We start from the raw sequence: 14,106 nt of genomic DNA, 5'->3' as shown, positions 1-14,106 counted from the left end.
CGGAAGGGGGTTTCGTTTTCAGAGATTTGCTCATTAGATGGTTTAGGCAAATTGTCCTAGAAGCACAAAGAGATAATAAGTCTGTACTCCACAGTCAGGTGAATCTGGATCTGTGATTACTTGCTAGATGACCTCTAAGAAGTCACTTAACAGCTCTGAATATGGGTTTCATCATCTTTAAAGTGGCCATAATCAGAGAGGATTAAAAGAGATGGTGAATAAATATAATAAACATGAAATGGAGGTTGCCGGCATTATTAGAGCTGGGCTGGAGGTGCACCTTGCTGCATAGGCACAAAAGAATTATGTTTCTTCCAGTCCTTTTGCAGTTTTTCTCAGGGACAATTGTCAGCCCGGCACATTCATGCAATTTCCCAACTGCCAGTGGGCACAGGCAGTTAAGTTTCTTTAGCAAAACATCTATTTTAACTGTTTTCTTTTCAATTGAACATATGCACCTCTTTTTTTTTTTTAAATAGAATTAGATTTTATGAGTCATTGAAGGACAGAAGTTACTTCCTCCCCAAATTTGCTGCCATGGCCCAGCAATAACTCAGTTGCAAGGCATGCTGGGAGGAACGTCAATTCAGAATGCAAGAGAGGATAGGGAGGGGGTGAGGATCATTCCCACTTGTAGAGTGGACCCCCGATGGCCCAAGAATGAGCCCCAAGAATGTCCCAGGGGTCCTGGTAACTTGGGCTTGGCTCTGGGCTGGCAGCAGTACCCAAGGATATCATTGGACTTAAGGGCATTGCTGCAGGTGGCTCTGGCCGTTGTCTCAGTCAGCAATGATCAAGTTGTAAGACACAGAACACCCCTTCCCCTGCCCCCCACCAAACTATCTCCAATAGCTCCAGAAAACAGAGAAGACTTTGTGGTTTTTTGTGTGTGTTTTCTTTTTGTTTTTTTTGAGACAGGATCTCCCTTTGTTACCCAGGCTGGAGTGCAGTGGTATAATCATGGCTTACTGCAGCCTGGACCTCCTGGGCTCAAGTGATCCCCCTGCCTTGACCTCCCGAGTAGCTGCGACCACAGGCTTGCACCACCATGCCAGGCTAATTTTTAAACATTTTTTTGTAGAGATGGGGTTAACACCTGTGTTGCCCAGTCTGGTCTCAAACTCCTAGGCTCAAGTAGTCCCCCTACCTCAGTCTCCCAAAGTGTTGGGATTATAGGCATGAGCCTCCGTGCCCAGCCTGGAGAAGACTGTTGATGAGAAATTAGTTAATGGGTGCAATGTACCTTATTCAGGTGATGGGTGCCGTAAAAGCCCCGACTTGACCGCTGTGCAATCTATGCAGGTAACCAAAAAAAGAGGATTTTATTGGAAAGAAACCACCCAAAGACAAAGGTGTACCTGGGCCTCATGAGGAGCTACAATCTGTAATCCTAAAGCAGTCTAGAATAAATTTCTAGATTTCTTTGTCCTTGCTTTCTTTGTTTCTCCCTGCTCTTGGTAAACATGACTTTGTTAGCTCCTTGCAGTTTGCCTATCTGGCAAATTCCCTGCATTTCAAATCATAGTCATGGGAAAGAGAATCTGGTTGGTTCAGCTTGGGGCAGGTGTTTATTCCTGGCCCAATCAGCTGGCAATTGGCTACTTCTAACTCACTAGGAACCTTTTAAAAGGGGTTGTGTCTACAGGGAGGGAATAGTTGGTGTTCATGGCACGTGAGAGGCGCCATCTTGAGTCCAAGGAGACTAACTGGATTGAAGCAGGACATAATTATAGCTTAGTGGTACAAACATGGCATCATTGCCTCCCAGGAGAGGAAACTGGTGAGAGCTTGGCAGGTGTTAGGGCTTTAGCCAACTAAAGCCATCCAAGGATCTTGAGTGCAGGAAATGAATCAGAAATGCAACCCAGGCAAATAGAGCTGGGGCAGGTAGGAATAGGCACAGCCTTGTGCTCTGTTTTCTCAATGGTGGCCTTTGCATATTCCTTCAATAATCAAAGATCTGTGGAATTCCAAGGAAGAATAGAGGTAGTTCTAGCCTTTGAAAACTTTGGCCTCTATGTGGAGGGACAAGGCTTAGAAAGCTGAAAAAAAAAAAAAAAAAAAAAAAAGCTAGGGGAGCATCAATTGTGATCACAATTCTGACAGTGATTGCAAGTCTATAAAATACAGAGGAAAGAAAAGTTGTGTGTGAACACATGTCATTGAGTGCACACTTATTTGGGTAAGGCGTTTTGAGTTTGCATGGATTTGGCATACGTCATCTGATGTATCTTGGCAACACCCCTATGAAGAACAAGCTGTCATTACCCCCTTTTGGGAAGGCGGAGACTCTAAGTAACTGACCCAAGGTCTCAGAGCAAGTATCCAGTATAACTGCAACTAGAACCCAGGACTAGCTGATACCAGAACCAGGGCTCTTAACCACAGCACTACACAGCCTCTCTGGAGAGAAACAGATGGTTCTGAGCAGTAAAGGGATCAGCTTACAGACAGGATGAATCCACAGACCAGCTTGGAAAATCATTAAAGATCATTAAATAGACAAAGTCTTGCAGCAACTCCCCTTGGAGCATGGTACATAGAGCTGCACACGTGGTCAGTTTTCTCTGTTCATGGTATCTGATTACAAGTGGCAAGTGTCCCCCTGGCAGTCACACGGCATCATGTTACACTCCATTTTCAGCTGTCTTAGGGGAAGATTGTCTCTTTGAATTCCCTTGCTTCCTCTGGAGACCTCCAGGTGAATTCTGCACCTCCCACCTAGTCATCATTTTAAATCAGACTATCCTCATACTCATGTTCCAAATTGGGGAAATTCTAGCCAACCATTTTGCATAATGTAGTGACAGACAGACATTTGGTTTTATTTATTTACTGATTATGAGAGGTTAAGGAGAAGGGGAAGTTTAAATTACCTGAAGGCACTTGAAGCTTAGAGGGCAGCGGTAATCGTGTAATGAAGAATCACAGCAACAATGAAAATTTTGAAGAAGCCCTTTAAAGTCAAGAATACTAGCCAGTTTGAAGAGAAAGATGGTGAGTTTGCCTTTCCGAGCTTTTAATTGGAGTTGACGGTGGAACACCCACGTAGAAACGTCCTGTAGCCAGCTGGAGCTGACTGGAGCTCAGGAGAGAGGGAGAGGATAGAAATATAAGTCAAGACTCATCAGCCCAGAGAGATGAGAGTTGAAATTCTGAGCTGTGACAAGTTCTCCTTGGAAAATTGAGTAAGTAGGAGAGAGCCAATCTGGGCTTCAAGTCGATATGCAAGAAATACCTCTTTTGATTTTCATATATTAGAGTCCAACAAATAAGCCCTAATCAAAAAACACTAAGTGTGGTGATAAGGAAGATTTTGCAATAATTTCATAGGGGGAATGGGGAACAAAAGCAAATTTAAGGGTGCTGTGGAGGGGAATAATATGTAAGAATTGGAGGCAGTACGTGAGGTCCATTTAGTTAGCTGAAACCCCCATAGTTCAATCTGTATGCCTCTCATGCACTTTCTTTTATCACATTCTATTTATTTATTTACGTTTATTTGAAACACAGTCTCACTCTATCACCCAGGCTGGAGTGCAGTGGTGCAATCACTGCTCACTGCAGCCTTGACCTCCCAGGCACAAGCCGTCCTCTCACCTGAGCCTCCTGAGTAGCTGGGACTACACGTGTGCGCCACCATGCCTGGCTAATTTTTTTATTTTTTGTAGAGCCAGGGTCTTGCCGTGTTGCCCAGGCTGGTCTGGAACTTCTGGGCTCAAAAGTGGTCCTCCCACCTCAGCCTCTCAAACTGCTGGAATTACAGGCATGAGCCCCTGTGCCCGGCCACATTCTATTTTAGATTAGCGTTTGAATTAGTTGTATATTTGTTTTAACGAAGATTCTGAATTCCCTGAGGGCAAGCCTGAACCTTATTCATCATTTTCATCCTTTTAATGCCTGCCTAAAGGCATGACTTGCAAAAATAAGCGCTCGATGAAAGTTCTAAAACTCACTTCTCTGCTCCAGATTGGCTCTGGAGTGCCTCTGACAATGTTTTCCAGATTTTGATGTTGCTTACTGTGGAGTGGGAGATGAACCTGGTGGTACATGAACACATTGCATTTATTTTTAAAATAAGTCATTTAAAGGATTGATGTACCAGAGCCAGACTGGATATTGCATAAAGATGATGGACTCCAGATATGCACTTCTTTTCTGCAGAGAGGTTGAATTTCCATTTATGGCTTTGGTATGAAATTTAAAATTTTTAAAATAATTGTGTTTAAGTTTTTTTTAAGTGAGTTAATAAAAATACTTTTAAAATAAGTCAATTTTAGTAGAAAAGGCAGACAAACTTGGTAAAGATTTTCTTTTCTTTTCTTTCTTTCTTTTTTTCCTTTTTTTTTTTTTTTTTTTTTGAGACAGAGTCTCACTCTTGCCCAGGCTGGAGTGCAGTGGCACGATCTGGGCTCACAGCAACCTCCATATCCTCAGATCAAGCCATTCTTGTGCCTCAGCCTTCCAAATACCTGAGATTAGAGGTGTGTGTCACCATACCCGGCTAATTTTTGTATTTTCAGTAGAGACAGGGTTTCACCATGTTGGCCAGGCTGGTCTCAAGCTCTTGGCCTTAAGTGATCCCAAAGTGCTTACAGGTGGGACCTCCCAAAGTGCTTACAGGTGGGAGCCACCACACCCAGCCCAGATATGCACTTCTTTTCTACAGAGAGGATGAATTTCCATTTATGACTTTGGTATGAAGTTTAAAATTCTTTAAATAATTGTGTTTAAGTTTTTTAAACTGAGTTAATGAAAATTTTTTTTAAAATAAGTCAATTTTAGTAGAGGAGGGGGAGAAATTTGGTGAAGATCTTAAAGCCCTTTGGGAGATGAGTCACATTCGGGTGGATGGTCTTAGGCAGTGTGTCATAATCTGGTCTTACCCGACCTTTCCCCCTTTTTCTCTTCTATGACTCCATGAATTTTACTCTCCCTCTCCAGCAATAAGAGCCATCAAATCAGGAGCCTAAAGTGCTTAGTTGTATTTTCCACAATGTACGTTAAAACAAATACAAACCCATAAAGGTGAAACCATCATACATCCGTGGACTACTTAAAATGATCTCCTACCCATTTTGGGAAACACGGCCATTTGGAAATTTATCTGGCCCCTGTCCCTCGCCTGGGAATCCTTAACATCTGGCACCGTGGATTATCCACAGAAACATCTCTGGCAATAGAGTTGCTCCTGGCATAGAGTGGGCATCATTAAGTGTTTGTTCAGAAATAAAAGGACAGTGAGATGCCAACCATAACATTTAATAGCTTAGGCGCTGGTGTGTCGAAGCCACTTGCTCAGTACCGTTCAAAGATGATAGATCTTAGGGTTTCCCTGCATATGGTTAGCGGTAGGAACATACCACAAAACACGGCCTTACCCACAGTGGAGCGATCCCCCAATGTGGGGATTCCGACTAATGAGTTTGGGGGGCAAGCCGACTTCTTCCGAGCAGAAAGCAAGCGAGTGAAGTCTCTCTCTCACTTACTTCTCTCTCTGCGGCCGATGCCATCTGCTAGCTTTAAAAATAATTTTTAAAAGCAAGTGTTTTGGTTCTCTTCAACGTGCAGCAAAGACAGATGCTATTTTTAGGCTTGTTTTCTATTAAAAAAAAAAAAAAGAAGAAGAAGAAAAAAACCAAAGAACCAGGGGCTGGGTGTCGGCTGTTCTGGCTTACTGTCTGCATTTTGCCATCAACTTATATGTGACCTTTTGGCAAATCTCCTATGCCTTGGACCCTGAGAACATAAGTGATCATTTCACCTCCTTTTCTCATTAGACATGTTGAGAGGGTGAAGTAGTATTGGTCTGAGAAATAAAAACCATTCATTTTCTAAAAATTAGTCAGTGTGGGCAATACGGCAAAACCCTGTCTCTACAAAAACTACAAAAATTAGCCAGGTGTGGTTGTGTGCACCTGTAGTCCCAGCTACTGGGGAGGCTGAGGCAGGAGGATCACTTGAGCCTAGGAGGTTGAGGCTGCAGCGAGCAGAGATCATGCCATTGTACTCCAGACTGGGCGACAGAGTGAGACCCTGTCTCAAACAAACAAACAAACAAACAAACAAAATTGGTTAACTTGTGCTCTCCTGTAACCTGCCAGCTTCTGTCTTGATGTACCACTAGATCTCCATGTGCCTTCTCTCCTCTCCTGGACTGGAAGCTCTTTGAGGGGAGGACACATCCACACATCCGTACAATGTCTAGCTCAGAACCTTTCACACAAGATGTACCCACTGGAGGCAGCATCATGAGGGGTTGAGAGTGCAGAGTCTGGAACCAAATGCCTAAGGTTCAGATCCTGGCTTTGCAGCAACTTATCAGCTGAGAGACCACTGGCAAGTTACTTACCCTTTCTGAGCTTCAACTTTCTCCTCTTTAGAAGGGAGAGAATGATTATACTTGTCACATTGAGTTTTGTAGAGGGACAAGTGAGACAAAATATGTAAAGCATTCAGCTCATCACGTGGTAAGTACCCAAGAGAGCTTAATTTCATTATTGTTGTTGTTGTAGTTATTAGACACTCCCACATTTGATAAATGCACATATGACTGTTACGTATAAGATAAAGTTCTATGTGCTGTAAGAAAGATTTATTTAAATGGTGAATTAAATGTTTGTTATATGGCCAGCATCATGTTAGACACTCTACACATGTGTCCTTGTTTAACGCTCTGTGGGCAAGTCAAAAATGTCCCGTCTACAGGAGAAGAGAAAGCCCAATATTAGGTTAAAGAACTGCTCAGTGTTGCAGTTAGTAAGTAGTGCAACAAGACTTCAAATACTGTATTGACTTAGAAGGTGAAATCTTTGCTTCACTTTCCCCACCACCTCTTCTTCTAGTTTTATAGCCCCTCACAATGGCTTTGCAACTTTTGACAGCAAGTCACCTTTTACATTGTGACTCAGCCATAGCAACATATAAATATAACCAAAACATATATTCCACAAAAAGTACTTAGTGGGGGTCTGTGCAGCATGCACTGATAATTTCCATTTCATTGTTTTTCTTTCTTCTTTTTTCTTTTTTTTTTTTTGAGACAGAGTTTCACTCTGTTGCCCGGGCTGGAGTGCAGTGGCACCACCATGGCTCATGGCTCACTATAGCCTTGAACTCCTGGGCTCAAGCGATCCTCTTGCCTCAGCCTCATGAATAGCTGGGACTACAGGTGCTCACCACCATACCTGGCTAATTTTTTTTTTTTTTTTTTGGTAGGTAGAGGCAGAGTCTTGCTATGTTCCCCAGGCTGTTCTCAAACTCCTAGCCTCAAGTGATCCTCCTGTCTCGGCCCCACCAAAGTTCTGGGATTGCAGGAGCGAGCCACCATGCCTGACCTCTTTTTTCTGTTCTTTTTTTTTTTTTTTTTTTTTTAAGTTGATCATGACCCACCAAATTGATTTAATGATCAGTTAAAGTGAGATGCAACTTGAGTTTGGAAAACACTGGTCTGGCTTCAGTACTCAGGCAGTGCTGCCAGGACATCTCATTTTCATCACATTTAGCTTGCAGCCCTGTGTATGTTTCATTCCAGCCCCTCAGTCAGTCTGTTAGAGATTATCGAATATGTTATCCTCATTTTATAAGTGAAGATATCAAGGCTCAGGGATATAAAATGGTCTTCCCAAGCCTCCCCAGTAGTCAGACAACGTGGAGCCCATGCTTTCATTGCACTCTTCTGACTGTATGAATGGTGCTTTGGAGACCCAGTAACTCCTGCTGCCTCAAGGCTCACCCATTTTTCACTTAATTAATGTGTACTGATGGCTCGCTTTGGCCAGGCATGGTGCTGGGCTATTGGTACATAGTGGTAAACAATTTTTACACGGTTCCGGATTTGTGGAACGTTCAGTCACATTTGACGTTAGCCCATTTCTTTCAGAGTGAGACCCTGAACCTTTGTATTAGCCTACGTGACCTTACATGATGAGTCCCTCAGCACCGCTCTGGGCTCATCTCCTACCCTGTCCCCCTTCTTCTTTCTTCTCCAAGCACATGAGGTGTGCTCTAGCCTCAGGGCTTTTGCACAGCCTGTTTCTCCGCCTGGTAAACTCTCACTCTAGATAACCTGCATAGCTGCTTTTGTCATCTCCTTCAAGTCTTTGCCGAAGGATTGCCTTCTAAATAAGATTATCCTGAATACTTTATTGAAATTGGAACTCCTTTCTCCCGTCTCATCAAGCTGGTACTCCCAATCCTCCATACTTTGCTCTGCTTTTCCCCCATGGCACTTTTTAATCTTTTAATCTTCTATTTTTATTTTTATTTATTTATTTAATTTTGAGACAGAGTCTCACTCTGTTGCCCAGGCTGGAGTGCAGTGGTGTGATCTTGGCTCACTGCAACCTCCACCTCCCAGGTTCAAGCAACTCTGCTGCATCAGCCTCTCTAGTAGCTGGGACTAAAGGCACGCACCATCAGGCCCAGCTAATTTTTGTATTTATATTTTAGTAGAGACAGGGTTTCACTATGTTAGCCAGGCTGGTCTTGAGCCCCTGACCTCAGGTGATCTGCCCGCCTCAGTCTCCCAAAGTGCTAGGATTACAGGCGCAAGCCACTGTGCCCGGCTATCTTTTAACATTCTATATAGTTTATTTATTATGTTTAGCATTTATTGTCTTTATCTGTGTCTACCTGCTAGAATGAAAGATAAAGGCCAGGAATGTTTGTTGGTTTTGTTCACTGCTCTATGTTCAGCACCCATCTATAACCTGGTACTTAGTAGGACTCTATACATTTTTTTTTTTTTACTTGAATAGATAGATGAAATAAATAACCATCGAGTTCAAAATATAATTAACAAATTATGATGTGGTCAGAGATTTAAAAAAGAAAAGAAAAGAAAAAAGCCCACGGGGTTTCATGAAAGAGTAGAACGGCAGACCTAATTTAGATTGGGTGGGTTAGAGGAAGTGACTTTTTTAGGCTGAGAACATAAGAGGGACTTCAGTTCCCAAATTCGTTAGCGCAGACTCTGCCATTGCAAGCCAAAGGAATGTAGCGTAAAGGAGAGATTTCACCCAAGCAGAAGTCTCTGAGACAAAGTGATTCATTCATTTAGCAAACACCCTCTGATGGAAGGAGAGACGCAAGTCACATATTGGTGTTGCCCAAGGGCCAAAACACACATCTGTCTTATTTAATCCCAGCAGCATCACTGAGGTTCTGCTCTTATCTCCTCTTGACAGATGAGGAAACCCAGGTGTTGAATAACTTCTCCAGATACATCCAGCTATTAAGAGACAGAGCTGGATTTCCAAATGAAGTGTCTTTGGTACCAAAGCTTGTGCCCTTTCACTCTCTGGGCACCTACTATGTGCTAGTTGTGCTATGAGGAACAGGGCTTACACAGCCAAGAAGGGCATAGCCCCTGACTTGAAGAAGTTCACAATATCCCTTGAAAGACATGCTGAAAAACTTCCCTGATTGGGACACAGATTTTTTTCTGGCCCCATTTCTTTTACTTGTGGACATGCCTTCCTAGGTTACTGTTTTTCAAACCTTGATAATTCATCTTTTTGTTTTTGATAGCTACTGTGTTATCTATTGGTGAGTACCTCAAAATTCAGTGGCTTAAAACAACAATAAGCATTCATTATCTCAGTTTCTGTGGGGCAGGAATTTGGGAATGCTTCACCTAGTTGATCTGGCTCTGGGTCTCAAAGGATTGAGTCAGATTGTCAGCTGGAATTCTGTTCATCTGAAGGCTTGTCTCGGGTGAAGGATCTGTTTCCAAGGTGATTCTCTCACAGGACTGGAGTTGGTGCTGGCTGTTGGCAGGAGGCCTCGGTTCTTTGCCAAATGTACCTTTCTGTAGTACTGCTTGAGCATCCTCATGGCATGGCGGCAGGCTTCCCAAAAAGCAGTGATCTGAGAGAGCAGGGTGGAAGCTGTAGGTCTTTTATGTGCTACTCCTGGAAGTCATACATTGTCATTTTTGCAATATCCAGTGGGTTACACAGGTCAGTCCTATTCATTATGGGAAGGTACTACACAAATACATAAATACCAAGAGATTGAAAAATCACTGGGGCGGTGGGGGGGCATCATAAAAGCTGGCTACTACAGCTACCTATCATCTGTAACATTATTTACTTAATATTTTCCACTTTTTGTTAAAATCAGCCTTATCCTAAACAATAATATCAGTTAAGTCACAATATTAATATGCTAATTATATTTTCCAGCAAAAAAATATAAACTTGTAATTATTATTATTATTCTTTTTGAGATGGAGTCTCACTCTCACCCAGGCTGGAGTGCAGTGGCATGATCTTGGCTCACTGCAACATCCCCCTCCCAGGTTCAAGCGAGTCTCCTGCCTCAGCCTCCTGAGTAGCTGGGATTACAGGCGCCTGCCACCATGACTCACTAATTTTTGTTTTTTTTGCTTTTGTTTTTTTTCAGTAGAGATGGAATTTTGCCACGTTGGCCAGGCTGGTCTTGAACTCCTGACCTCGGGTGATCTGCCCACCTCAGTCTCCCAAAGTGCTGAGATTACAGGTGTAATCTGTAGGCATAAGCCACCATGCCTAGCCAACGTTGTAATTATTCATGAAAAAAATTATCTGTGTATCACCTATGCTCGCTTGCGTAGTTCCAGTAACACAAACGTTACCCTTGGGGAAACAGCAAGCCCAGCCAACAGGGATCTGTCAGAGTCCTGGAAGTTTTCATCATAAATTCCAGCTCTTCCCTCACTGTCCATTTGGAGCCCCAGGAGCTACAGGATGCTAATGTTGCTGTTTGCTGTCCTCTTCCAGGACCGCCTGTACTTTGTGATGGAGTACGTCAACGGGGGCGACCTCATGTATCACATCCAGCAAGTTGGCCGGTTCAAGGAGCCCCATGCCGTGTAAGTGAGAACTAGTGCTGTGCTTTCTCTTTGGGATAAATGGGTAGGTTAGTGGTTCCTTTGGGTGTATTTTTTTTTTTTTTTTTTGCCAAAGAGGGATTTTTAAACACCTCGGGCATCTTTTTGAAAAAATATTTAGCCAGGGAAGAAAGGTGTTCTGCTTAATATGAGATGCTTCTTTTTTTTTTCCTGACACCAGCTAAGAACCTGAAGCTCAGCCAGACACCATGGCTCCTACCTGTAATCTCTGTTTTGGGAGGCTGAGATTGGAGGATCACTTGAGCTCAGGAGTTAAAGGCCAGCCTGGGCACCATGACAAGATCTCATCTCTATAAAAAATAAAAAACTTAGCTGGGGATGGTGGCGCACACTGTAGTCTCTTCTGAAAAATAAAACAAAACTCAAAGCTCTAAAACCACAGCTATTTATTTCTAATTCATGTCCCTGACTGCTTAGAAAGGCCCTGTATCTTCCCTGGGGATTATCACTGTAGATTTTATGTGTCCATTTGCTAATATTTATTGAGAACTTACTATGAGCCAGGCCCTAAGTGCTTAACAAACATCATCTCAACCCTGAGAATAACTCTGGGAGGGAGATGCTGCCACCTCTGCTTTACAAACAAGGAAATGGAGACGCAAGCTTTTGAAAGCTTGCTCATATTCATGGAGCTAGTAAGAAGCAGTTCCTGAATTCTGACCCCAGTGTTTCTTTGCCCATGTTCTTTATCTTACATCACTCTCCCTCTTAGATGCCTTCACTCCACGGGGGTGAAGGATCAAGGTGCTCAGTGGCAATGGTCTGTGGTTCCTGGGATGGGGAGACTGATTCTTGGTTGTTGGAAATGTGTTTCCTCTGCTGAGTCAACTCCATCCCCTTCAGTTTAAAAGGCAGCTACAGTCTCTTCTTTTCAGAACACAAATCTCATCATGTCACTCCCCTGCTTAGGAACATTGCAAGTTGTAGGAATCAGCAATGATAACCTCTCCTGGGGAGTTTGCTAAGATCTTACTGCCTCTCCATAGAGCCCCCAGAGCTCATCTAGAACCCCACCCTGTCATACCAGAGGCTCGGTGGCTCCCGCCCAGTTCAGCTTGCCCCCTCTCCTCCCACCTGGCCAGGTTGTGAGCACTGTGTTCTGATAGGATTTGCATTATTCTTGTGCTTCCAAATCTAGCCATTCATATCTCCTGGCACGACTCTAATAGGATTAGCTTTGCTTTTACTTCTAACATCTAATTGACCACAGGCTTTAATTCCATTGTCACACAAGACATGTCAAGACACTTTGCATAGTTCCCCAAAGCCCTGCCCAACCTTTGTGGCATAACTGGGCTTCCTAGTTCTCTCGAAACCTCTTTCTTTATGGGTTGACCTTCAATAAGAGGTTACACTTTAGACAGATGTTGTTTCTGATTCCAGCTGTGCCATTCATTCGCTATATAACTTGCCCAAGTTAATCTCTCTAACCCTCAGTTTCCTCATTTGAGGAATGGGAAGATAATAGTAGGACCTACCTTACAGCATTATTATTGGGATTAAATCAGGTAATGCCTAAAACGGTGCTAGGCAGATGGTAAACCTTCAACAGATGTTAGCTGCTATTGTCAAGATAATTTAACTTGCTATACAGTCTGAAAGTATAATTCTCTCTCTTTTTGTGGGGGTTGGGGGACAGGGTCTCACTCTGTTGCTCAGACTGGAGTGCAGTGACCCTGATTATAGCTCACTGCAGCCTTGATCTCCTGAGCTCAAGCAGTGCTCTTGCCTCAGCCTTCCAAGTAGCTGGGATCACAGGCATGTGCCACCACTCCCAGTTTTTTTTTTTTCTTTGATTTTTAGTAGAGACAAGGCCTCACTATGTTACCCAGCTAGTGAAACCGTAATTCTCCATCCAGCTCATCATATCCCATGGCCCCCTCTCCACTATACAATTGCTGAACTTCTGCCTACCCCCAATTTGTCCTTAAGGCAACCCCATCACCTTCTAAACCACCCTGTGAATCCATCCATACTCTCAGCATTTTATGAGCTATTTAGCTGACCATCCATGGGTTCTTTAATGCCCTGCACCTAGTTCAATATTGTATTGAATTCTGAGCATTGCCAAGCATATGGTGTCCTTGAGTTTCTCCATTGCCTTTTTTTTTTTTTTTTTTTTTAATTTCAGATTTTACGCTGCAGAAATTGCCATCGGTCTGTTCTTCTTACAGAGTAAGGGCATCATTTACCGGTAAGTGAATACTGCTGTACTTTCCATCTCTTCATCTCCCTCAGCTCCTCCCTGCCCTGCCTCTTTCTTCAGCTGCTTTTAAAATTAGAATCCGTGGTGGGGGAGGAATCCTCCAGAACTAACTTGGGCATGTGTTCTGCCAGGCAGCATCGCCCACTGCCCTGGCAAAGTTTGGACAGCTCTATATGGTGGTAGAAAATCTCGATGGACTGTGTCACCAATGATGGTTCAGGGCCTCAAACAGGAGACCATTTGCTCTAAGAGGAGACTCACAGAGAGGACCCCAGTACTTTTTTCTCTTGCTTGTGGACCCTACATTTGAGGAGCAGACAAAGAATTTTGGTTGGCAGAATGTGATGGATCACATTATTATGAAACATTATTTATTTATTTATTTCTGCTATGTAACTACAACTTGGAAATGGATCTCTGAGTGGCTGCTCTGAAAGACAGGATTAAGTTCAGGACTTGGCATCTGCTGGTTTTTGGAGGAGCAAATGGATGATCATAGCTGCATGAGTCATATCGTTTTATATTTCATGCAAGGCGGACGATTGCACCCGAGGCTGCTATTTGTCAGCGAGTCCAGGGCGTACAATTCTCCTTGTACTACGTCGATGCAAATGGCATAGCCAGTGCAGGCTTGGGCTGGTTTGTTATGCAAGAGAGGCTGCAAGGCATGAGGCTTCCAAACAGCACTTGGCATGGGTGGGGGGGGGTGTCTATTTCAAAGATTATGAAGAACCACAAAAGTCTATTCCATTCATGCGTTTGACACATATTTATCAAATCCTACTATATTCTAGGCACTCTTGTGGGTGGTGGGCATACAGAAGTGAATAAAACAGATGAAACCCCTTGCCCCTGTGGAGTTTATCTTTTCGTGGTGGGAGACAGATAAGTGAATCATAAAAACATAGTCTGCCAAGTAGTGATAAGTACTATGGAGATAAATCAAGCAGGGGAGGGTGCTGGTGTACCCTGTGTGTTGGAGGGTTCCCTCTCATTCTGTAGAGAG

At 43.4% G+C, this 14,106-nt stretch overlaps 1 protein-coding gene across 2 annotated transcripts in view; it reads left to right on the top strand.

The window, feature by feature from the left end:
* Nucleotides 1–14,106, top strand: part of PRKCB (protein kinase C beta) — a 382,718-nt gene that overhangs the window by 322,840 nt on the left and 45,772 nt on the right. For both annotated transcript variants that reach the window (XM_025370488.1, XM_025370487.1), the window contains exons 11-12: nucleotides 10,764–10,855; nucleotides 13,026–13,088. In XM_025370488.1, the coding sequence (XP_025226273.1) occupies nucleotides 10,764–10,855; nucleotides 13,026–13,088 (155 nt within the window). The remainder of the gene's footprint in view (nucleotides 1–10,763; nucleotides 10,856–13,025; nucleotides 13,089–14,106) is intronic.

The sequence above is a fragment of the Theropithecus gelada genome, chromosome 20 (assembly GCF_003255815.1).
Source record: "Theropithecus gelada isolate Dixy chromosome 20, Tgel_1.0, whole genome shotgun sequence".
NCBI lineage: Eukaryota > Metazoa > Chordata > Mammalia > Primates > Cercopithecidae > Theropithecus > Theropithecus gelada.
Note: the sequence above shows the minus strand (reverse complement) of the source record. Positions and strands in the feature narration are given on the sequence as shown.